Source organism: Nannobrachium achirus, assembly GCF_963921795.1.
Source record: "Nannobrachium achirus genome assembly, chromosome: 2".
NCBI lineage: Eukaryota > Metazoa > Chordata > Actinopteri > Myctophiformes > Myctophidae > Nannobrachium > Nannobrachium achirus.
Genome location: NC_137811.1, coordinates 76032430 through 76059779, shown reverse-complemented (window position 1 = coordinate 76059779; position 27350 = coordinate 76032430). Strand labels below are relative to the sequence as shown.

The 27350-nt window shown below is 43.0% G+C and overlaps 1 protein-coding gene across 3 annotated transcripts in view; it reads right to left on the bottom strand.

Moving 5' to 3' along the window:
* Positions 1-26245, bottom strand: part of LOC308307774 (receptor-type tyrosine-protein phosphatase U) — a 212400-nt gene extending 186155 nt beyond the window's left edge. For all 3 annotated transcript variants that reach the window (XM_080753053.1, XM_080753054.1, XM_080753055.1), the window contains exon 1: positions 26097-26245. In XM_080753053.1, coding sequence (XP_080609179.1) covers positions 26097-26160 — 64 coding nt within the window. In that variant the 5' untranslated portion in view covers positions 26161-26245. The remainder of the gene's footprint in view (positions 1-26096) is intronic.
* Between the last annotated feature and the right edge of the window lie 1105 nt (positions 26246-27350).

Below are 27350 nucleotides of genomic sequence, written 5' to 3'. Positions count from 1 at the left end.
AATGTACCATTTAGGGAGGAGGGAGAGAAAGAACAAAATAACTCAGGAGGAAAGTTTTCATTAGTAATCCAAGATATGTTGAATATCATCATAAGTGTAAGCATAACGCTGGGACACAAGTTCTGGCCGTTCTTGTCGTGCCCAAGGATTGTTTCATTCTGGCAAAGCATTTTTGCTTGGTACAGTAGCGTATATGGTATTCACATTGCTTGGTACAGTAGTGTATATGGTATTCACATTGCTTGGTACAGTAGTGTATATGGTATTCACATTGCTTGGTACAGTAGTGTATATGGTATTCACATTGCTTGGTACAGTAGCGTATATCGTATTCACATTGAGCCTGATGCACTAACTGTCCTGTTTGGTTGCTCCGAAGCGTCTCTTTCTCTGCCGTACTCTGTCCAACAGACACTCATGCTTGGTACACTAGTAGCCAAAATAATTATTTTAACTGAATGGAAAGCCTGTATTATACCTTGTTTCAACAGATGGCTTACTGAATTTGTATCAATAATCCATTTGGAGAGGCTTTGCTGCTATAAACAGGACAGTCATGCTGCATTTGAGTTAATCTGGGGTCCTATTACGGTGCATCTGGATGACTAATTTATAACAGTTTTTAGAATGTGTCCAAGTGCTTGTACTTTCAAAGGTTGACAACTTTTGTACTTTGTATATGATAGGTGAATTACTCGTGTTTGATTTATGCATGATAGTCTGGTGTGCTGTCTTGTTGATGTACTGTTTGTATTGGCTGTGATGTCTTTCATAAAATCATAATAAAAATCAATATTAAAAAAAGGTGTAAGCATAATGCTGGCAGCATGACTGCAACAACCGTAGAAAATATATAGAACATAGAAGACTATGATGAAAAGTGAGCCACCCACATGTCTGTATGGAAGGACTGCACATACTGTAGACACATTTATAAACCCCAGGGTTTTTTGTTACTTAGAGCACATAGCATGAATGTCAGTGAAACGCTGCTCTTCTCCACAGCCTCCAACTCCCACACTTTCAACGCTGTCAGTTCCATCTAAAAGTGGTGAGCCGGCGGGTGCAGAGAAGCTCAGGCCTTTATCACCAAATAACTGAGAAGCTATTTTTCTCCCTCTCTCTCTTCTCTGTCTGCTCCAAAGCCGGAGCCACAGACGGGCTGATCTTAAATCCGTCAGCAGGAGCGCGTGGCGCCAGGCGACTCACTGGACTGGGATAAATCCTCAGTAGCGTGGTCTCTCTGCTGAATGGGCCCTCGCACCATCCCCACCCCCCAACTCCCAGAGAATGCATCTCCTAACCTGAGCCAACGCACGGCCAGTGGAGCGAGCAGCCGCCTCGTCTGAGAGCTACAAACCAAGAACATTCATCTGCTGTGATGACAACTCTGAGCCAGAGGCAGCTCCCCAAACCCACCAGCACCATCAAAACAACTCCTCTCCCTCTCTCTCTGCCTTGGCCTGTTCAGTGTCAGCCTCCTTCTGTCTGTTCTATCCATGAAAGAAGAGGAAATAATTAAGAAGTAATTGAAGAGGGCGTCTGGTGGCTCAGCCAGTTACACTGACCATGTGTTCCTTGTGAACTACAAGGACCTCAGGGTGAATCCAACTCCCGTTCTTGTCTCTCATGTCTCTCCTCTCTGCCCTTGGCTTCCTGTCTCTCTACACTCTCCTGTCTAAGAAATAAAGCATAGAAACGTGCCTGGTAAAAATACCTGAAAGGAACAGTGTGCTCCCTTCCTTGTATTTTCCTATGTAACCTGTCTGTAGTGAATAAAGTCCAGACAAACACATTCCTGTCTGCCTGCTGTTCTGGCAGAGTTGTTTGGGAGGTGACTGAGTTAGCCTGCCATGCTGTGCTCTCCCTCTGATGGGATTAGCTTCAGAAGGCTTGGCTGAGGAAAACAACCCTTCATTACTTCTCCATAAGGTCAAACCAGCACAAATCACGCTTAAATGAGTCAGTGATAATTAGCCTTCTCTAATTGAGAAGGGTTTTTTACACCCATATGAGGGATAAATGTCATGGTTCATTGAAAGACAGAGTGAATGAACAGTGTCTGATGTAACCTCTGTGTGTTTAGATGATGCCCTCTCTCTCCTAGGGTCTTTATTATTCAAACTGGCCTGGGTCCACATCCTTCTCTAAAGGACAGTGAATGGCTTCACTTAGAGACTCCAGGGATTGTGTTACCTCGCCGAGCCAATCTGAATACACAAAGAGAGGAAAGAATGAGAAGGTAGAAAAATGTCCGTCCCATAAGTCTTTGTGTCTCGTGCCAAACCCAGGATATCCATTTCAGCAACACATATTCCTGCAGCAGCGGAGGACCTCCGTCGACGAGGCTCCCCAAGAGTATCTGCCTTTTAGTTGTGCCTTTCAGCTCCTTCACTCAGCTAATGAGAACATGAATTACATTCCACCAAAACACATATAAAAACACTTTGCCTGCAAACTTGCTGGTGAGAGACGCTGCACGTTGTTCCAGAGGTGATGGGGGAAGGAAAACACTTCTGAGTATTGCTAAAATGCCTCAAGGAGGAAGTACAGTGAGATATTACCATGCACTAATTAGGTGGAAACAAATTACGTAAGGCGGTGCAAGACGGTAGACGCAAAATAATCTATCTGGCAGCAGAGATTATCAGAGGTGCTGAGTGGGGAGAGAGACCGTCTGGGAATCAGAAGGTCCCGGGTTCACCTCCGGCCCGGTCTATCCTGTCCAAGTGTCCATGAGCAAGACACTTAACCCTAACTGCTCCCCGGACGCTGTATTAATAACACCCACTGTTCCTAATAGTTAGGATGGTTGCGACCGTAGGTCGCATTAACTATCAAAACCTCCACCGGCTGTCCGTCCGTCCGTCTGTCCGTCTGTCCGTCTGTCACAAGTCACACGTCACACTTTTGCCCTGCTCATATCTCCACAACCGTTGCCCCCATCCATGCCAAATTTTGCACACACACTCCTTACCTGCCAAACTACAACCTCCAAGGACCCCCGGAGCTCCAGGGACCCCCGGAGCTCCAGGGGGACCCCCAGGTGTAAAAAATGACCAAATGTGCAAAAATGACCAAATGACCACCCCAACGGGGCTGCTCACGGGGAATTCCTGGGGACCACCCACTCCTGGTGCTCCAGAACGGATGCAAAAGTGGTGGCGCCCCCAGTGGAGGACCCCCTTCACTGCAGCTCACATAAAATGCCGTAACTCCGGCTAGGAGCGTCCGGGAGAGCCGGGGCCGGTACCTATTCATCCGCCAAGGCAACGCGGAGACCCCACCCCTCATTTCTCACATGGCCCTCTTCTAGCGCCACCTTCAGGCCGATTTCTAAAACACATTTTTGGACACTGCTCCTACAGTTTTTGCCCTAAAATCACGCAAATCGCTACACAGTATGTCTACACTCATCCCATCAACATGAATCTGTCCCATATAGCGCCACCTTCAGGCCGATTTTTAAAAACACATTTTTGGACACTGCTCCTACAGATTTTGCCCTAAAATCACGAAAATCACTACACAGTATGTCTACACTCATGTCATCAACATGGATCAGGAAGATTTTGGAAAAACAAATTTTTGCCCTATTTCTCCTGATTAGGGAGTCTTACTGGTTAAATGTATTAATAACACCCACTGCTCCTAATGAAACTGGTCCTACGTTAAGCTGCATCTGGTGTCACCCTTGGGCAAGGTGTAGTACAAGGTGTAGTACAAGGTGTAGTACAAGGTGTAGTACAAGGTGTAGTACAAGGTGTAGCCCTGGGTAGGTGGAGCTCATTAGCCTTGACTGGTAGTCCTCCTAGGAAAAGGAAAACCCACACTGCCTTGTGGTTAAACTCATTCATGAGAAAGGCTTCAGGAGTAAACCCTGAGGAAAGATCTGGAGCCAGAGTCCTGAAGGCAGCTCGTTCTCCACAACTTCCTTCTGGCAGCTCCTGTGATGCTGCTGATGCCAAACTGTAACGGCTTGCTGTCCCTTTGGATCCATCAGTGACATGGAGAGGAGGGACTTGCTGCATGGGCAACAGCCCAGCCTCTTAATTACCCTGCCCAGGCTAGCATCCTACGCCCTTTCACACCCTTTCTCACATACCCCTCTTCTAGCGCCACCATGAGGCCAGTTCTTGCAAAACACATTTACGGACACAGCTCCTACAATTTGTGCCCTAAAATCACGCAAATCGGTACACGGTATGTCTACACTCATGTCTTCAACATGGATCTGTCCCATATAGCGCCACCATCAGGCCGATTTTTTTAACACATTTTGGGACCTAAAATCACGCTGCGACCTGACGGTCGCTTATCTCCCGATTAGGGAGTCTTACTGGTAGTTAGGATGGTTAAATGTAATAGTTAGGATGGTTAAATGTAATAGTTAGGATGTTTAAATGTAATAGTTAGGATGGTTAATGGAATAGTTAGGATGGTTAAATGTAATAGTTAGGATGGTTAATGTAATAGTTAGGATGGTTAATGTAATAGTTAGGATGGTTAATGTAATAGTTAAGATGGTTAATGTAATAGTTAGGATGGTTAAATGTAATAGTTAGGATGGTTAATGTAATAGTTAGGATGGTTAAATGTAATAGTTAGGATGGTTAATGTAATAGTTAGGATGGTTAATGTAATAGTTAAGATGGTTAATGTAATAGTTAAGATGGTTAATGTAATAGTTAGGATGGTTAATGTAATAGTTAGGATGGTTAAATGTAATAGTTAGGATGGTTAATGCAATAGTTAGGATGGTTAAATGTAATAGTTAGGATGGTTAATGTAATAGTTAGGATGGTTAATGTAATAGTTAGGATGGTTAAATGTAATAGTTAGGATGATTAAATGTAATAGTTAGGATGGTTAAATGTAATAGTTAGGATGGTTAATGTAATAGTTAGGATGGGTTAAATGTAATAGTTAGGATGGTTAAATGTAATAGTTAGGATGGTTAATGTAATAGTTAGGATGGTTAATGTAATAGTTAGGATGGTTAAATGTAATAGTTAGGATGATTAAATGTAATAGTTAGGATGGTTAATGTAATAGTTAGGATGGTTAAATGTAATAGTTAGGATGGTTAAATGTAATAGTTAGGATGGTTAAATGTTTTAATAACACCCACTGCTCCTAATAGTTAGGATGGTTAAATGTAATAGTTAGGATGGTTAAATGTAATAGTTAGGATGGTTAAATGTAATAGTTAGGATGGTTAAATGTAATAGTTAGGGTGGTTAATGTAATAGTTAGGATGGTTAAATGTAATAGTTAGGATGGTTAAATGTAATAGTTAGGATGGTTAAATGTAATAGTTAGGATGGTTAATGTAATAGTTAGGATGGTTAAATGTAATAGTTAGGATGGTTAAATGTAATAGTTAGGATGGTTAATGTAATAGTTAGGATGGTTAATGTAATAGTTAGGATGGTTAATGTAATAGTTAGGATGGTTAAATGCAGAGGATTTCACGTATGTTCAAATGTACGGTGACAAAACGAGCTCCTCTCTCCTTTCCCCAGACATCTCTGCATCAACAGGTTTCCATTGTCAGCTGTCTTGTGGTCACATGACACCAGTGCAGTGCAGAGTAAAAGCCATATTAAACATCATTGTGCTGCTAATGCCTTTTCTCCTGTCCCCTGTGATCAGCCTACTTCCAGTCACAATCCCAGCCTAAGCTGCTTCTTAATGAGCCCAGCTGACCCAACAGACAAAGGACAAGTCACAGAGCTCAGAGCAGTGGTTCTACGGAGCTCTCTAGAGACAGAGGAGCTCCTGCATCCTGGCTCTGCTTCTGATCTCTGCACACACACACACACACACACACACACACACACACACACACACACACACACACACACACACACACACACACACACACACACACACACACACACACACACACACACACACACACACACACAATGGGGGTCACCACCAATGGGGGTCCAGGGACTACAGATGAAAATTAGCCCACGGCGGGCTAACTCTGGCTCATTTACATTGAAGTGAAAACTGACATGTCCATTAATGAGCACGGTCCCTGTCAAATAAACAGATCTTAACTCTTAACACACACACACACACACACACACACACACACACACACACACACACACACACACACACACACACACACACACACACACACACACACACACACACACACACAGGGTGTATGCTAGCCTGTATCTTTGTATCTACCAGTGTGAACAGCATTAAACTGCAGGTCTCTGTTTGAACTTGTGAATTGAGCTCTTTGTCCACAGCAGCCAGTGGTCTCCCTGGGCGAGCAGGGTGACATTCTTTATGCTTTATGTTAATGTCAAACACAAACACACTGCTGTTGTACAGAGGATGACATGAAAGAAACACCCATCAGCGCCTTGAGCTCCTCAAATGAGACGCTGTTGGCCGTTCCACCGTCCATCACACCTTTAATGTCCACGTCTCCTAGACTGATCACCTGCTCTCCTCCCCTCCCTTCTCCTCCCCTCTCCTCTTTCTCCTCTCCTCTCCTCTCCTCTCTTTCAGCTGGAGGGGGAGGAGCCAGACGGTGCAGAGAGGAACAAACAAAGTATTTCAGAATGTTTGACGAGGCGTCTCTCAGTAACGCCAGGCAGCTGAGCAATCCTCCTGTCTGTCTGTCTGTCTGTCTGTCTGTCTGTCTGTCTGTCTGTCTGTCTGCCCGCCCGCCCGCCCGCCTGCCCGCCCGCCCGCCCGCCTGCCTGCCTGCCTGCCTGCCTGCGGCCTGTTCATACCCTTCTAAGAGGGAAGACGTCGAGCAGGTTCTTTAAAAACATCCATCCGCAGAAAAGCTAAAAAAGAAAACCTCTTTAAGTTGTTAAATGATGGCAGTGATGGATGTATACGTCTGCCATGGTCATGAATTACTGTACTAATCCATATCAGAGCATTATGATTATTGAGGTGCACAATAACAATAGTATTACTGATGACAAGATAAATGACCCAGACTGTCTTCCTTCCTGAGCAGCTGCTGCTTGCTTTAATGCAACAGGAAACATCCTAACATAACCCTAACATCCACAGCACCTCCTCATCAAACTGTTATCTTTGTATAAATAAATAAAAGGCTGGTCAGGTTAGTGAGTGGAGCCAATAACCACAATGTTTGATAGATTCTGTCTGGAGACCTGTGTTTAATGCATGTCCTCACCTTGCTTTATTCTCTCTCTTCACTATCCTGGCAAAATAAAGTCAAATAATGTTACAAATAATCCAAATAATGAATAATAAAACAAAGCCTGTTATTTTATGATGCATCCATTGTGTATGAGGGACAAAAAGGATGAGTGGATGTGGTGACAGTGGGATGAAGACATGACACATAACACTGTGTCTCTGCGTGTGTCTTTGTTTCCTCAGTGTGATCACTAGTGAAACGGAGGCGTGTCCAAGTGAAGGGAGTTGTGAGTGACAGGAGGTCATGTATGATCAGGTGGAAGTAGAAGTATAATCCTGCTCTGACAGGAGAAATCAACACTGCCTTTGTTCCATCTCACTGCAACACCTGAACCACAACTCATCTTTGTTCATCTCACTGCAACACCTGAACCACAACTCATCTTTGTTCATCTCACTGCAACACCTGAACCACAACTCATCTTTGTTCCATCTCTCACTGCAACACCTGAATCACAACTCATCTTTGTTCATCTCACTGCAACACCTGAACCACAACTCATCTTTGTTCATCTCACTGCAACACCTGAACCACAACTCATCTTTGTTCCATCTCACTGCAACACCTGAACCACAACTCATCTTTGTTCATCTCACTGCAACACCTGAACCACAACTCATCTTTGTTCCATCTCACTGCAACACCTGAACCACAACTCATCTTTGTTCATCTCACTGCAACACCTGAACCACAACTCATCTTTGTTCATCTCACTGCAACACCTGAACCACAACTCATCTTTGTTCATCTCACTGCAACACCTGAACCACAACTCATCTTTGTTCATCTCACTGCAACACCTGAACCACAACTCACTTTGTTCCATCTCACTGCAACACCTGAACCACAACTCATCTTTGTTCATCTCACTGCAACACCTGAACCACAACTCACTTTGTTCCATCTCACTGCAACACCTGAACCACAACTCATCTTTGTTCATCTCACTGCAACACCTGAACCACAACTCACTTTGTTCCATCTCTCACTGCAACACCTGAACCACAACTCATCTTTGTTCCATCTCACTGCAACACCTGAATCACAACTCATCTTTGTTCCATCTCTCACTGCAACACCTGAACCACAACTCATCTTTGTTCCATCTCACTGCAACACCTGAACCACAACTCATCTTTGTTCATCTCACTGCAACACCTGAACCACAACTCATCTTTGTTCATCTCACTGCAACACCTGAACCACAACTCATCTTTGTTCATCTCACTGCAACACCTGAACCACAACTCATCTTTGTTCCATCTCTCACTGCAACACCTGAACCACAACTCATCTTTGTTCATCTCACTGCAACACCTGAACCACAACTCATCTTTGTTCATCTCACTGCAACACCTGAACCACAACTCATCTTTGTTCATCTCACTGCAACACCTGAACCACAACTCATCTTTGTTCCATCTCACTGCAACACCTGAACCACAACTCATCTTTGTTCCATCTCTCACTGCAACACCTGAACCACAACTCATCTTTGTTCCATCTCACTGCAACACCTGAACCACAACTCATCTTTGTTCATCTCACTGCAACACCTGAACCACAACTCACTTTGTTCCATCTCACTGCAACACCTGAACCACAACTCATCTTTGTTCATCTCACTGCAACACCTGAACCACAACTCACTTTGTTCCATCTCTCACTGCAACACCTGAATCACAACTCATCTTTGTTCCATCTCTCACTGCAACACCTGAACCACAACTCATCTTTGTTCATCTCACTGCAACACCTGAACCACAACTCACTTTGTTCCATCTCACTGCAACACCTGAATCACAACTCATCTTTGTTCCATCTGCAGAACACCTGAACCACAACTCATCTTTGTTCATCTCTCACTGCAACACCTGAACCACAACTCATCTTTGTTCATCTCACTGCAACACCTGAACCACAACTCATCTTTGTTCATCTCACTGCAACACCTGAACCACAACTCATCTTTGTTCATCTCACTGCAACACCTGAACCACAACTCATCTTTGTTCATCTCACTGCAACACCTGAACCACAACTCATCTTTGTTCCATCTGCAGAACACCTGAACCACAACTCATCTTTGTTCCATCTCACTGCAACACCTGAACCACAACTCATCTTTGTTCCATCTCTCACTGCAACACCTGAATCACAACTCATCTTTGTTCCATCTCTCACTGCAACACCTGAACCACAACTCATCTTTGTTCATCTCACTGCAACACCTGAACCACAACTCACTTTGTTCCATCTCTCACTGCAACACCTGAATCACAACTCATCTTTGTTCCATCTCTCACTGCAACACCTGAACCACAACTCATCTTTGTTCCATCTCTCACTGCAACACCTGAACCACAACTCATCTTTGTTCATCTCTCTGCAACACCTGAACCACAACTCATCTTTGTTCATCTCACTGCAACACCTGAACCACAACTCATCTTTGTTCATCTCTCTGCAACACCTGAACCACAACTCATCTTTGTTCCATCTCACTGCAACACCTGAACCACAACTCATCTTTGTTCCATCTGCAGAACACCTGAACCACAACTCATCTTTGTTCCATCTGCAGAACACCTGAACCACAACCCATCTTTGTTCATCTCACTGCAACACCTGAACCACAACTCATCTTTGTTCCATCTCTCACTGCAACACCTGAATCACAACTCATCTTTGTTCATCTCACTGCAACACCTGAACCACAACTCATCTTTGTTCATCTCACTGCAACACCTGAATCACAACTCATCTTTGTTCCATCTCTCACTGCAACACCTGAACCACAACTCATCTTTGTTCATCTCACTGCAACACCTGAATCACAACTCATCTTTGTTCCATCTGCAGAACACCTGAATCACAACTCATCTTTGTTCATCTCTCACTGCAACACCTGAATCACAACTCATCTTTGTTCATCTCTCACTGCAACACCTGAATCACAACTCATCTTTGTTCATCTCTCACTGCAACACCTGAATCACAACTCATCTTTGTTCATCTCTCACTGCAACACCTGAATCACAACTCATCTTTGTTCCATCTCTCACTGCAACACCTGAATCACAACTCATCTTTGTTCCATCTCTCACTGCAACACCTGAATCACAACTCATCTTTGTTCCATCTCTCACTGCAACACCTGAATCACAACTCATCTTTGTTCCATCTCTCACTGCAACACCTGAACCACAACTCATCTTTGTTCCATCTCACTGCAACACCTGAACCACAACTCATCTTTGTTCCATCTCTCACTGCAACACCTGAATCACAACTCATCTTTGTTCATCTCACTGCAACACCTGAACCACAACTCATCTTTGTTCATCTCACTGCAACACCTGAATCACAACTCATCTTTGTTCCATCTCTCACTGCAACACCTGAACCACAACTCATCTTTGTTCCATCTCACTGCAACACCTGAACCACAACTCATCTTTGTTCATCTCACTGCAACACCTGAATCACAACTCATCTTTGTTCCATCTGCAGAACACCTGAATCACAACTCATCTTTGTTCATCTCTCACTGCAACACCTGAATCACAACTCATCTTTGTTCATCTCTCACTGCAACACCTGAATCACAACTCATCTTTGTTCATCTCTCACTGCAACACCTGAATCACAACTCATCTTTGTTCCATCTCTCACTGCAACACCTGAACCACAACTCATCTTTGTTCATCTCACTGCAACACCTGAACCACAACTCACTTTGTTCCATCTCACTGCAACACCTGAACCACAACTCATCTTTGTTCATCTCACTGCAACACCTGAACCACAACTCATCTTTGTTCATCTCACTGCAACACCTGAACCACAACTCATCTTTGTTCATCTCACTGCAACACCTGAACCACAACTCACTTTGTTCCATCTCTCACTGCAACACCTGAACCACAACTCATCTTTGTTCCATCTCTCACTGCAACACCTGAACCACAACTCATCTTTGTTCCATCTGCAGAACACCTGAACCACAACTCATCTTTGTTCATCTCACTGCAACACCTGAACCACAACTCATCTTTGTTCCATCTCTCACTGCAACACCTGAATCACAACTCATCTTTGTTCATCTCACTGCAACACCTGAACCACAACTCATCTTTGTTCATCTCACTGCAACACCTGAATCACAACTCATCTTTGTTCCATCTCTCACTGCAACACCTGAACCACAACTCATCTTTGTTCCATCTCTCACTGCAACACCTGAACCACAACTCATCTTTGTTCATCTCACTGCAACACCTGAACCACAACTCATCTTTGTTCATCTCACTGCAACACCTGAACCACAACTCATCTTTGTTCCATCTCTCACTGCAACACCTGAACCACAACTCATCTTTGTTCATCTCACTGCAACACCTGAATCACAACTCATCTTTGTTCCATCTGCAGAACACCTGAATCACAACTCATCTTTGTTCATCTCACTGCAACACCTGAACCACAACTCATCTTTGTTCCATCTCACTGCAACACCTGAACCACAACTCATCTTTGTTCATCTCACTGCAACACCTGAACCACAACTCATCTTTGTTCCATCTCACTGCAACACCTGAACCACAACTCATCTTTGTTCCATCTCACTGCAACACCTGAACCACAACTCATCTTTGTTCCATCTCACTGCAACACCTGAACCACAACTCATCTTTGTTCATCTCACTGCAACACCTGAACCACAACTCATCTTTGTTCCATCTCACTGCAACACCTGAATCACAACTCATCTTTGTTCATCTCACTGCAACACCTGAATCACAACTCATCTTTGTTCATCTCACTGCAACACCTGAACCACAACTCATCTTTGTTCCATCTCTCACTGCAACACCTGAACCACAACTCATCTTTGTTCCATCTCTCACTGCAACACCTGAACCACAACTCATCTTTGTTCCATCTCTCACTGCAACACCTGAACCACAACTCATCTTTGTTCCATCTCTCACTGCAACACCTGAACCACAACTCATCTTTGTTCATCTCACTGCAACACCTGAACCACAACTCATCTTTGTTCATCTCACTGCAACACCTGAACCACAACTCATCTTTGTTCCATCTCTCACTGCAACACCTGAACCACAACTCATCTTTGTTCATCTCACTGCAACACCTGAATCACAACTCATCTTTGTTCCATCTGCAGAACACCTGAATCACAACTCATCTTTGTTCATCTCTCACTGCAACACCTGAATCACAACTCATCTTTGTTCATCTCTCACTGCAACACCTGAACCACAACTCATCTTTGTTCCATCTCTCACTGCAACACCTGAACCACAACTCATCTTTGTTCATCTCACTGCAACACCTGAATCACAACTCATCTTTGTTCCATCTGCAGAACACCTGAACCACAACTCATCTTTGTTCATCTCACTGCAACACCTGAACCACAACTCATCTTTGTTCCATCTCTCACTGCAACACCTGAACCACAACTCATCTTTGTTCATCTCACTGCAACACCTGAACCACAACTCATCTTTGTTCATCTCACTGCAACACCTGAATCACAACTCATCTTTGTTCCATCTGCAGAACACCTGAATCACAACTCATCTTTGTTCATCTCACTGCAACACCTGAACCACAACTCATCTTTGTTCCATCTCACTGCAACACCTGAACCACAACTCATCTTTGTTCATCTCACTGCAACACCTGAACCACAACTCATCTTTGTTCCATCTCACTGCAACACCTGAATCACAACTCATCTTTGTTCATCTCACTGCAACACCTGAACCACAACTCATCTTTGTTCATCTCACTGCAACACCTGAACCACAACTCATCTTTGTTCATCTCACTGCAACACCTGAATCACAACTCATCTTTGTTCCATCTCACTGCAACACCTGAATCACAACTCATCTTTGTTCCATCTCACTGCAACACCTGAACCACAACTCATCTTTGTTCCATCTCTCACTGCAACACCTGAACCACAACTCATCTTTGTTCCATCTCACTGCAACACCTGAACCACAACTCATCTTTGTTCATCTCACTGCAACACCTGAATCACAACTCATCTTTGTTCCATCTCACTGCAACACCTGAACCACAACTCATCTTTGTTCCATCTCTCACTGCAACACCTGAACCACAACTCATCTTTGTTCCATCTCTCACTGCAACACCTGAACCACAACTCATCTTTGTTCATCTCACTGCAACACCTGAACCACAACTCATCTTTGTTCCATCTCACTGCAACACCTGAACCACAACTCATCTTTGTTCATCTCACTGCAACACCTGAACCACAACTCATCTTTGTTCATCTCACTGTAACACCTGAACCACAACTCATCTTTGTTCATCTCACTGCAACACCTGAACCACAACTCATCTTTGTTCATCTCACTGCAACACCTGAACCACAACTCATCTTTGTTCATCTCACTGCAACACCTGAACCACAACTCATCTTTGTTCCATCTCACTGCAACACCTGAACCACAACTCATCTTTGTTCATCTCACTGCAACACCTGAACCACAACTCATCTTTGTTCATCTCACTGCAACACCTGAACCACAACTCATCTTTGTTCCATCTCACTGCAACACCTGAATCACAACTCATCTTTGTTCATCTCACTGCAACACCTGAACCACAACTCATCTTTGTTCATCTCACTGCAACACCTGAACCACAACTCATCTTTGTTCCATCTCTCACTGCAACACCTGAATCACAACTCATCTTTGTTCCATCTCTCACTGCAACACCTGAACCACAACTCATCTTTGTTCATCTCACTGCAACACCTGAATCACAACTCATCTTTGTTCATCTCACTTCAACACCTGAACCACAACTCAGCTGCATGTCTCATTCAGGAGACATCCTATACCACTGTTTCTCAACCAGTGGTCCACGGACCACTAGCGGCCCATATCATAATTACAGGTGGTCCAAGGAAACAACTAGGGTATCCAAGCACAGTGGATGAAAATGTCTCCCTGCTCTGTGGAACATCAGTCCACTGTTTTCCAATCAGCAGGTTCAAGAGGTGATGTTAGCTAGTGGTTTACTGCCAGCTGGCACCTGTGCCACCCCAGCTGCCACTACATGCCCCCCATAACCCACCAGTAGCAGCTGGCACAGCTGACTGGCACCCCTGCATGGTGCCACGGGCCCCTCTGGGCACCCAAAGATGACCACAGATTAGTTATAGTTTATTGTAGTGAAAACGTGGTTGTCTTAATAGTCTGAATGTTTCTCAGCTTCCCCATCAGCTACATGTATAGAAGTAGAAGTAGAGATCAGTCAGTTAACCACTTGCTGGCATATTCTGGGGCGATCATTCAGCAAAAATCTACAAACTCACAATCACAATAGCCCCTTTTCGACTGCAGCTTTAGCACCACATCACACTACACCGCACCACACGGCACCACATAAAAATACCTACATTTTCTATTACACAAAAGTACCCCTACCGGTAAGAAACAAATTGACCCTTTTAACTGTGATTATGATACAATATAAATTTGTATTACAACTATCCTAAATTATAATACACTATAATGGATTATAACTGTGATTATAATACACTATAAAGTATGAATGTTACTATGATAATTATAATACACTATAATAGATTATAATAGTGGTTATAACACAATAAAATCTATTATCATGTATTACATCTATATCCTGGTGATCTAAATGAAAAGTTAGTGAGTGATCAGTCATTATTAAGTGTTTGGCCCTGTTTGGCCTAGCTCAGACCTGGATTGGATACTTTTTAGTACCACGTTTAGTACCACTTTCACACCACTCTACCCAGGTCCTTGTAGTGGAAAAACAAGTGGGCGGTGTGGTGTGGAGTGGTGTGGAGTTGGGCCAGTGGAAAAGGGGCTAATGTGAAGATGCATTTTGACCTTGTAGATCGTCTATTTTCTACAAAAATATTCAATGTAGAGCAAAACCAGAATGGGGCCTCCTAGCATAGATCCCTGTGGGACTCCCATTAAGCAGCAGAGGAGACAGCGTTCACACCAAAGAACCTGGTCAGAACAGCTCTACCACCTCCCCTCAGTGATCCATCATCACACAAAGACAACTAAAGCCTGCATCCATTACACAAGCAGGAAGGAGGGAAGAGAGGAGCGGAGGGACTGTTTTGACTTTCCTGTGAATGCATGGGTTTCAAGTTTCACTGGAGGAATCTCACACAAGAGACACTATAAGGAGTTCACAACCGCTCTGAACCTGAGCACTGCCTGTCCACAGAGCTCCGCTGCTGCAGCTGGGATTAAGATAAAGAAGTGTGGCTAAAAGTGTGTTGATGCAGACGTAAGGAAAACAACAGAAACACGGCCAACAGGGCAGCTAAATATAAAGTCCACAGGAGAGCCTTTCCTCTCCTCTGGGTAGAGCAGCGAGGAGCATCAGTCTTCCAGACCCACTTTCTGTAGGCTGGAGGAGCAGAGAGACTGAAACACCTGCATCTCATGGTGGACCATACAGCCTCACTTTCTGTAGGCTGGAGGAGCAGAGAGACTGAAACACCTGCATCTCATGGTGGACCATACAGACCCACTTTCTGTAGGCTGGAGGAGCAGAGAGACTGAAACGCCTGCATCTCATGGTGGACCATACAGCCTCACTTTATGTAGGCTGGAGGAGCAGAGAGACTGAAACGCCTGCATCTCATGGTGGACCATACAGCCTCACTTTCTGTAGGCTGGAGGAGCAGAGAGACTGAAACGCCTGCATCTCATGTCCCTGTGCTTCCTTTGGTGGAACATACAGCTGTGTGTACGCAGTGCGTGAGTGTCTGTAGTTTAGACTAAAACACAGTAGTTTCTCTCATCTCATTGGTGGCCTGCAGCCCTGTCTGTGGCGGGCGATGAATTTCACATCAGTTATTCAGGTCTAACAGATGATTTTATGTTGCATAATAACTATAATGGTGCTGTCATTTCAGACCTGTCCATCAATGGTATATTTAGTGAGCTGAAATGGCTGAACACACACACACACACACACACACACACACACACACACACACACACACACACACACACACACACACACACACACACACACACACACACACACACACACACACACACACACACCTTATGGAAATGAGACTGTCAAGCTTAGACGTTGATGTTTGAAAAGGACTTCTACTTTTCTCAGAACCCTCTCTACTTTCACCATGCAATTATTTATGGACCTGAAAGATCTAAACGATACTGTATGAATATGGACTCTGTGTGTGTGTGTGTGTGTGTGTGTGTGTGTGTGTGTGTGTGTGTGTGTGTGTGTGTGTGTGTGTGTGTGTGTGTGTGTGTGTGTGCGTGCGTGTGCGTGCGTGTGCGTGTGTGTGTTAGCATCCATGTCTCACAACAGGACAAGCTTTTTGCAGCGTGAGATCATTACCCTACTTACTTCACAGACACTGATAAACAAGGATGAAGTATTACTCACACACACACACACACACACACACACACACACACACACACACACACACACACACACACACACACACACACACACTATATCGATCACGTGCTAACTCGTCCATAGCATAGTGAGCAATAGTGACACAGAATAAATAATAAATCAATTGGCACTCATTGCAAAATAACATCATGTACATGAATCAAATTAGAGAAGCTCTTTGAAAAACAGCAGGCTGCAAGCAAACACTACAAGCTAAGAATCTGCACTTGAGGAGATGAAAGAAAGAGTCTCAGCCAAATGCATTGTGTAGACCATTATTCAATCAAGTATTGAATGAGGACAAACTAGGGTACAAGTACTGAGCCCATGAGAGTGAATAATACATTATTAATATTGAACACAACAAGCTGTTGACCAGGAAGCTCCATTGGCTGACCAGATGCAGCAACAGCGTAATCTAAACCGCTGGTTCGATTCCCTCTGGAGACGAGTTACAAAGTTGTTCCCTCTCTCTGAACCTCAGTATTCTCTCTCTCTCTCTCTCTCTCTCTCTCTACTGTTCTGTCCAAATGAAGTAAAAACTGCTCTGGTGAATGTCTCCATGCTTTGAATAATATTTCACGCTCACTTAACTCTTTTTTTCAAGAAAATTAGTTATCTGACTCCCCACTTGTTGGACCAACGGCTGCTCTTGATTCCTGGCCCCTGGATAAAGCACAATGAAAGAGACGTACCAAGATAATACGTGTCACATATAATGATGTCCCCTGGTCTGCCCTGCTCCCTCCCTCAGAATGGTTCCTTTCACAGCTCTTTGTTAGCCTGTACACAATCAGCCAGTGGACTCTGATATGACTGAGCACAGCTCAAAGACGGAGGGCTGATCTAAATGGAAGAGAAGACACAAAGATGAAGTGATCTCTGCTCCAGAGCTGCACTCCTCCTTACACACACAGTGATCTCTGCTCTATAGCATTACTCCTCCTTACACACACAGTGATCTCTGCTCTAGAGCATTACTCCTCCTTACACACACAGTGATCTCTGCTCTATAGCATTACTCCTCCTTACACACACAGTGATCTCTGCTCTATAGCATTACTCCTCCTTACACACACAGTGATCTCTGCTCTATAGCATTACTCCTCCTTACACACACAGTGATCTCTGCTCTAGAGCTGCACTCCTCCTTACACACACACAGTGATCTCTGCTCTATAGCATTACTCCTCCTTACACACACAGTGATCTCTGCTCTATAGCATTACTCCTCCTTACACACACAGTGATCTCTGCTCTATAGCATTACTCCTCCTTACACACACAGTGATCTCTGCTCTATAGCATTACTCCTCCTTACACACACACAGTGATCTCTGCTCTAGAGCATTACTCCTCCTTACACACACAGTGATCTCTGCTCTATAGCATTACTCCTCCTTACACACACACAGAGCTGCTGGACTGATGAGACAAATACGTAAGTCAACAAAGTATTGTAATGGCTAAATATCCTCCTGCATTAATAAAGACAAACAACAGACACACATACAGGCACTGTCAAGTCTGTTTCTTGTTCACTCTGTTTTTGTCCCTCTCTCTCTCTCTCTCTCGCCCTCCACTCTCGTTCAGAATAATTGAATATTGATGTACTTTTGATCTGAAGTATACAGTATACTATGCAGTATTACTTTATTTTGTTAATTTATTAATTTGAGTGTCAGCATGTTGGCACTGGAAAACTGTCACGTAAATTGTGTCTGAATAAACCCGTAAGGGATGGGCTGCGAAAGGCAGCCAGACACGAAAATAAAATCATTCATTCATACAGGTATGCTGTTAGTTTCAGTTCAGTCTAAAAACCTACAGTATATTGACTTCTCAGTCTAGAGATTTGTTGAGCTGCAAACCAAAAGGAGATGTTCCACAGGACAACAACACTGAGCACACAGACACAGCAGAGGAAGCCCCTCTCTGGCCACAGACGTGCCCATGATAATGAGGAGCACAGATCATCAGGCCTTGGCGTCCAACAGAATTCCTTAAACACACAGATGGATACGTTTCATTTTCCAAGCTTGTGAGATGACTAAGCCAGTCAGAGCAGGGGGGGGAGCTGGCTCTTCTCCACTAGGGCCCACATTACCATAGATCAGAGTGAGTGGAGAGAGTGAGGAGACAGGCCACAGAGCAGAGAGCACTCCTCTCATAAGCTCCATGCGCTATCACACAAACGCTGGGAAGGAGAACGGACGGCGCCCAGCAGCAAACAAAGTCCCGCCGTGACCTCGGCTGGAAACTAAACGTGATCTCCCTTCCATCCACAGTATTTCTCCTGTTTTCCATAAATCTACCCAGGATCCCACATGTGCACATTCATGTCACAGCCCTCCTCATACCCGCAGCAGAGCCATTGTTCGAGCTCATTTTTGCTGCATTCTCCATTTGGTCTCCTACTGTAGGTTATTTGGCATACATTATCTATGCACGCATGCATTCATTTTGATTCAACTGACGAATGAGACAGTCTTTGTGATACAGAAGGACAATTGGTCCAGATCACACCACGCTGACAACAGCATTCCACTCTAAGAGGGAGGACAGATAGTAAGTGACTATTCATTCTGTTCCTCTTAGTCAAGGACCCACAAGCCCAAAAGCTCAAGGAATAGGGGTGATACCTGTGATGTTCTGCCGTACTTTTTATTTCTGTTTTATCTATTAGTTTGGTCATTAAGGTCCACAGAATGAGAGGCCTGCTCTGCCGGAAACATCGCGAAAAAAAATTATGGCCATTTGTATATTCACTGTCCCATCGACTTCACTACAGGAAAAGACAAATATTTAAAAAAGAAAATAAATGAGCTTTAAGTAGCATGTGAAGGGTCAAACTAGGGGTTCTTCGTGATTCTGAATCCATTGCAAGCATTTGTTTACATTCCTAGGGCAAAATATCGGCCCCCCAAAACTGTGAAAAGTGTGAAAACTTTTTACAATTTTGGGGGATCAGAATTTAGCCCAAGGAATGTTTTTCATGCAAAACAAATGCTTGCAATGGATTCAGAATCATGAAGAACCCCTAGTTTGACCCCTCACATGCTACTTAAAGCACATTTATTTTTTGTATTCTTTTCCTGTATAGTGAAGTCGATGGGAGTGAATATACAAATGGCCATAACTTTTTTTCGCGATGTTTCCGGCAGAGCAGGCCTCTCATTCTGTGGACCTTAATAACCAAACTAAAAGATAAAACAGAAATAAAAAGTACGGCAGAACATCACAGGTCCTCTCCCATTATAAGGGACTGGGTCCCTGACTATCTCAGACACAACAGAGCAGTGGAAGTTAAAGCATGATATATTATCACACAGAGATAGCAGAGAGCCTCCCCAGGAAACAGTGCTCTTTCATGTCCTTGACACTTCAATGCTCGCTGCACAAATGGGATACTACCCCCCCACCCCATCAACCACACCGTGAGGTCACATCCAGCCAGTCAGTCACACCACATATTTCATTTCCTCCATCAACTTTTATTTCCACCCAGCCAACAGGTCACCACCAAGGCTGAAGCACATGAAACATATACAGTAGCAAATATGGATTTGATGTGCAGAACTCTGTTTGTTCAGCAGGAAACAGAACTGGGAGGAATAGTGTGGTTTCTCTGCACGTTACGTGTTACGTCCTCCTGGTGAAACTAGCAGATCCAAATAACAGCATACATAAAGGGCTTGAACTGTCTGAGCTGCTCCACTGTCTCTCTCCTCATAAACCATCATAACAACATACACCATCAGAACAACATACACCATCAGAGCAGCAGAAGACAATGGAAGTGGAGCTGCATGTAACCAAGCTGCACTGCAAGTTCTCTTGCTGTAATAAATGATGTCAAAAGTAATCTCGCTATATCAATCACTCCAGCTCTTAGATATTTGCACTCCCTGTCTGTCAAAGAAACTATTTTGAACTGTTGGGTTATAAAGCATTGTTGTACTACTACACCATGAACCATCCAGAGCATTCAGGTGGCTTGGGACAGGTCTACTTTCTGTTCCTAGAATCAGAACTAAACGTGGAGAAACAGCATTCACTTTTGTATGCACCAAATATAAAGACCTTTCTGTTAATTGCAACTGCCTTTTACTAAGTGTTTTTTTTTTTTCATTTCTGCACTGTAATTTTCTTCTCATTTTATTTGTATTCTTTGTTTGTTGCACACTCTTAATTTTGTGATGTTTTGTGATTCTATATGCAAAGCATTGTGCATTGCCTTGTTGCTGAAATGTGCCTTACAAACCTGTCTTGCTAAAAGTGATGCAAGCACTGAAACATTATGTAGAATCATGACATCACCAGGTTACAGAGGATCAGTCACACTGAACAGAATAGAAACCACACACCAGCAAACACAACTATGATTGGCTAATGAGAATGTAATAGACCAGACGGTGCAGATCGCAACACCTCAGTTAACAAACAAAATAGGCAACAGCTTGTCAATTCATGTTGACGGTACCTGACAGATCTGTGAAGCGTTGCCGTGCCAAAGAGCTCTTTTAATTACCTGTGAGAGATTTAATCCTTTCTAGGTTTCAGTCCATTCCTCTTAATGATCTGCTTGGCTCACCTCTTGACAATACACTCACAGCTCCAATGACTTTGTTGTGTTTTTCACAATGTGTTGATGCATCACTGAACACTGAGTAAGCCTGTATGAGAACTAACAATGTGTTGATCAGGGCCGGATTAACCATAGGCCTCGTCGGGCATGTGCCCTGGGGCACACATGCCAAAGGGGCACAAAAAATATTTTGGAAAAAAAAAATTTTTTTGAAGATTTTTTTTTTTTTTTTTTTTTTTGGAAAAAAAGCTGAGGGTTAAATAACAACTCGAAATGAATCAGGGGAGCAGGTACTTGTTTTATTTATTAAGCTTGCATAATGTATCTGCCACTGGCTTAGCTGTATGTGGAGCCCCATAGCCTACATTAGCAGGAGGAGGAGGAGGCTTCACAGAAATACATCTTAATCAAACACACCAAAGTTTACATTTACCAGTTGGAAAGGCTTAGATAAGAACTTGAGGTTGTGATGAGATCATTTGAGAATTGGTTCATATATTTATTATGGTGATATGGTCTGCTGCTTAGCTCTTTGACCTCACTGAGGCCCCATATAAAAATCATATAAAATCAATCAGTGGATTAAAAACGCCAAAGTTGTCATGGTCATGTTGGCAAGGGTTAGACAGCAACTCGACCTTGGAATTAGAGCATTTGCTCCATTTTTGATGAATCTGTGATATAATTTCTCAGTTAGCCTGGATTAGCTTGTGGGCTAAAAAAACGTCTATTTAAAATGTGGCAGAATGGGGTTGTTTTGGCTGCTGGGGGAACACTTAGAAGATGCAAATGGCTTGGTTTGGGTCCAGGGTCTTGTGGCATATTTAAAGCATATTGTTCAAACATGTTGTGTCCATTTTAAGGGTGGAAAAAGTCATTCTTCATCATGTGGTGAAAACAAAATACTCTACAGGTTGTGGTAGGCCTACAATGTATATATTTATGTAAGCAATTTACCCCGAGTGAGAGGACATTATGCTCTCATAATGTCCGCAGTGAGGGTGTTATCGGACGAGGCGCAGCCGAGTCCGATAACACACTCACTCAGGACATTATGAGAGCATAATGTCCGACCCCGAGTGGTAAATAGCTTTTCTACCACTTTTTCCCGTATACATGAAAGAAAACACATAGTTGTAACTTGCAAGGATCTTAAGTTACAATCATTATTGCCTATAAAACTTCCGCGAGACAGCAGATAGTTCCACCAACAACATCTTCTACTCACCAACAGATGGCGCCAACTCCATACTAATCCATGCGTCTAGCTTACAGCTAAGCTAACGTCAGTTAAAAGCACCGTTCCGGCCGTAAATAGAGGCTGTTCGCTTCCAGAAAGGCATAGGTTCAGAGAAAAGGGGCTTTAAAGTTGGCGGATTGCATTGGATCCAAATAAATCGGCGACGATAGTACGCACGTTAGTAAACATAGGACCGCTGCGACCTTCATTTGTTGGTTGGGGGACTACCTCCTGAAGTCCCCGGATGTACACTGAGGCGCATTGATCTCGGACACACAACTTTGCGGCAGTTGTCCTCTCATAACCTCCGGAATTTAGCCAATCAGAATCCAGTATTTGAACACGTGACTCGAAAAAGTGGTAGAAAGTATTTTTTATATATGTGTGTAGGCCTCCATAATGTAAAGAAAAGTAGCCTAGTTCTCAATCATTCCCACACTGAGTCTGTGCATTCACATGATTCAGCCATTCATTCACTGACATGACCTGTCACCTGCATGTGCCCCTCCCCTCCCAAATGGGTGCTCCCACGCTTCCTGTATCCTGACCTGTGCCCACAATGCCCAGCTATTTTGGCGGCATTTCAGTGAAAACAACAATTCAACATGGGAAGGAGAAAACAGTTAAGCGGTTGTGCAAAAAGACAAAAAACAGCAGAAAAAAGCGCGGCATAAAGCAAGATGCGATTCCACCAGCGGCGTAGCCACCGGCGCCGCAGCCGTGAATGAGGCGGCCTTGGCCCGCGAGACCGTGGCCGACCCGGCGTGGGGGGCACTTGAACTTGGTCGCCCTGGGGCACCACACAGGGTTAATCTGGCCCTGGTGTTGATGCATCACTGAACACTGAGTAAGCCTGTACATGAGAACTAACAGCAAGAGCTGCATGTGGACATTTAGAAACACTGACACACATCAGCCTGGCTTCTGCTCCAGTGGGAGAAATGCTGCTTGTTTTCATCAAATGCATCAGAATTATAAAGGTATGATTGCCACATTTTTAGAAAATATTACAACAGCTTGCACATTTACTGCCTGTGTGTGTGTGTGTGTGTGTGTGTGTGTGTGTGTGTGTGTGTGTGTGTGTGTGTGTGTGTGTGTGTGTGTGTGTGTGTGTGTGTGTGTGTGTGTGTGTGTGAGCTAGAGAATCAAATACTAAACTACTTCTAAGACACATTATGTCTCTAGAAATCAGGGCTAAAATCAATCCCATCTATTCCTGCTAAAGTCATCAGACAGAGGTGACTTTAACATGATATCTTTAATACATAGGCAAATATCAGTAAATATATTTTATAAATCAATATTAATAGCCTACAATCCTTCCTTTCTTGAAATAATAATAATAACAACTGAGCATTAAAACGGGCACAGTCATAACCATCACATCAAAAAGCTGTCAACACAATATTTTACAATAGAAAATCTAAATTGAAAAGTTGGCCATATTCAATACCATGTCTGTTTTATACAGCTTTAACATTGTCACTGCTGTTCTCTCTCTCTCTCACACACACACACACACACACACACACACACACACACACACACACACACACACACACACACACACACACACACACACACACACACACACACACACACATTTTAAACAATTGAATGTATAATTCCATAAAGTGTCAATGAGACACAGGCATGCACCATAAATCTAAACAATTGTAGTCATTCTCCTGTCCACTGTCTTATACCTGACTTCTGTTATGGAAATATTCATTTAAAAAAGGAAAATGCCAGCTATGTTTTGCTACATTTCTCCACATTGTGTTGTCTAATCTTTGATATTTAAATCTCTCTTCCAAAGCTATAAATAAGTTACCAGAGTCTCACACACAACACAACAGTCAGAATATGAGAAGCAAACCAGCTGGAGCTTCATCAACAACCTTTCTGCACAGACACGTTTAGAAGTTCAACATTAAACATTGTTTTAATTCATCTACAAAACAGCTAATAAAGATCTTTATGGATTTACAGTCAGGAGGAGATTATTATGATGTTGAACTTGTCCATGTTTCTAACGTTTCCAATGAGGACTGGACTTCATGTCCACAGATATTGATTCAGGGATTAATTAATAGTCAAACAGTTTCTCTTTCAGGACTACAGGTTCACTATGAATGAATAATAATCAATATATAATCAATATAAAGTCACTTCACTATAAAGGACGTCAGGTTCAGTATGAATGAATAATAATCAATATATAATCAATATAAAGGACTTCACTATGAATGAATAATAATCAATATATAATCAATATAAAGTCAAATGGTTTCTCCTTTCAGGACTTCAGGGTTCAGTTTGAATGAAGCAGCACTTAATCAAACTCTGCTTCTACTTTGTATTTACCTACTGTATATATTTTTGCACTTTTTTTTAGTCTGTTTATTTTTTATTTTTTTTCTCCTGAGCATATACTGCATAGTAGGCCTACTGTGTTCTATCCATCTGTCATTCAATGTTATATGAGATACTTCAATGGTTTCCTGTGTAAATAAGCCAAGTGCTTTCCTAGGATCTCCTTTTAGTTGACCTTATACCAGTGAAGTGTACCGTCATGAAACTGTACTTTTTTCTAATAAACTTCTAATAACCTAAAGCCTTCAATCAATCAATCAATCAATGCTAGAATTGCTAGAAATGTGCATTATTAAGCGGTCTTTTTAACCAGGGCTGATTTCTAACTCTAAAACGGAGCATTCTATGCAGTGCATTCCTCTGTTGCTGCTCAGAGGAGAGGAAGCTTATTAATAAACTGTAGTAATCAAGAATGCTTCTTCAGCCTCCCTAAAGTCAGGTAGTTTCACTGTAGCTCGTTGCCATGGTTGCGCAGCTTACCGTAATAACGGTCAGTGCAAACAAACGACCAGCAGAAGAACGTCAGGGTCAACAATGAAGGAACTGCAAGAAGGACGAATTGTAACTTCAATCTGAGCAGCAGAACGACGAGACAACACTAAAACCCCCGCCCCGCCCCCTCTCTGAAGGTCAATTCTGACCCAAAAGTCTCAAGGTGCATTTATTTATTTCTGCCCCCATGATGGTCACTACAACACAAAGAACATCTAAATAATATTTAGATTTATGATGGTCCCTACAACACAAAGGAACATCTAAATAATAGACCTATTTATATTTATGATGGTCCCTACAACACAAAGGAACATCTAAATAATATTTATATTTATGAATAATAAAATAATATATGTCTGCTCAGTTTGATTAAAGTTATTGTGACCGTAGATTTGACAGTGTGAACGTCATCACACACTGTCCCATAATTCAACGATGGTATAGTTTTATAACAAACAAAGTTACAGTCCATTATTCAACTGTATTCATACAAAGTGACTTTAATCCCAGCGACGCACTAAAAAAACAACCAAACTGTCTCTAATCAAGACGCACTAAAAAACAACCAAACTGTCTGTAATCAAGACGCACAACTTCCAGCTGCGCTGCGCGTCCTGAAGAAACCCTCCATAAATAATAATAATAATAAATGTTCTTACCTGTTGGTCCCTCATCAGCGTAGATGTGAACAGTTAAAAGCAGCAGAAAGACGCAGGTGTTCATTATTGTGCTGCTGTTGTTGTAATCCACGTTCAACAAATCATTTTCAGTTCCAGTCTAAAGTCCTGCTCCATTTTATTGTGGTGATTGTTGCTCCATGTCTCCCAGAGACAGAAGACAGTCCTATCGCCAAAATAAAAGTCTGGGTTTCCGAGGCTAGTCTGTTAGAAACACTAAACACTGAGACTCTGAGGCTGAGCCCAGAACTCTATGATACCCATATGCTCTATACTCTATGCTCTGAGCACAGAGAGAGCAGCGCTGCTGCTGCTGACTGACAAAAAACACTGAGAAGAATTCAACCCACACACACACACACACACACACACACACACACACACACACACACACACACATACACACTATGTGAGACGGGCGCCTCCAAGCGGCCGTTACCAGAACAACAACACTGACATAATATGTCAAAACATGGTCAAATAAATGTATGGCGTGCGCGCGCGTGCGTGTGTGTGTGTTTGAGCTGTGAATCAACACCCCCCCCCCCCCCCCCTCTCTCTCTCTCTCTCTCTCTCTCTCTCTCTCTCTCTCTCTCTCTCTCTCTCTCTCTCTCTCCTTCTTTCTCTCTGGCTCCAAAATCAAAATCGCTCAAGCTTACTGGTGTATCAATAGAACTCTGGAATGCTCTGCCGAAAAAACATCTTGTCTAGAATCCATAACAAAATAACTTTCAGAAAACATATCAAGAAATGTGTATGTGTATTTGTTAAATTGACTGGACTGTTGGATTTGATTTGTTAATTAGTTTTTCTGTATTCATTTTAGACTAGAGGCTCACTCATGATTCTCTAATGGGGATCCTTTAATAAACATAAACTCTCTCTCTCTCTCTCTCTCTCTCTCTCTCTCTCTCTCGCTCTCTCTCTCTCTCTCTCTCTCTCTCTCTCTCTCATGGCATGAGAAAACATACCTTTATGCATTGCCAAAGCAAAAGTGGAACAAAATAATCAAAACAAAACAATGTGTTCAATTAAATATTAAACATGAATGGGAATAAATAAAAGTGTAAACAGAGAGCTGTGTTACATTGTAGAGAGAAGTCTATCTTATGACTATCTTACTATGTTGTCTGTCAGACTCCAGTGCAGCCTCTAAGCATGCAGTCAAACTGTATGTAGAACGTTTTGGTACTTAGCTAATTGTGTGCTGTTTAAAAGACAGAATTAATTAGAAAA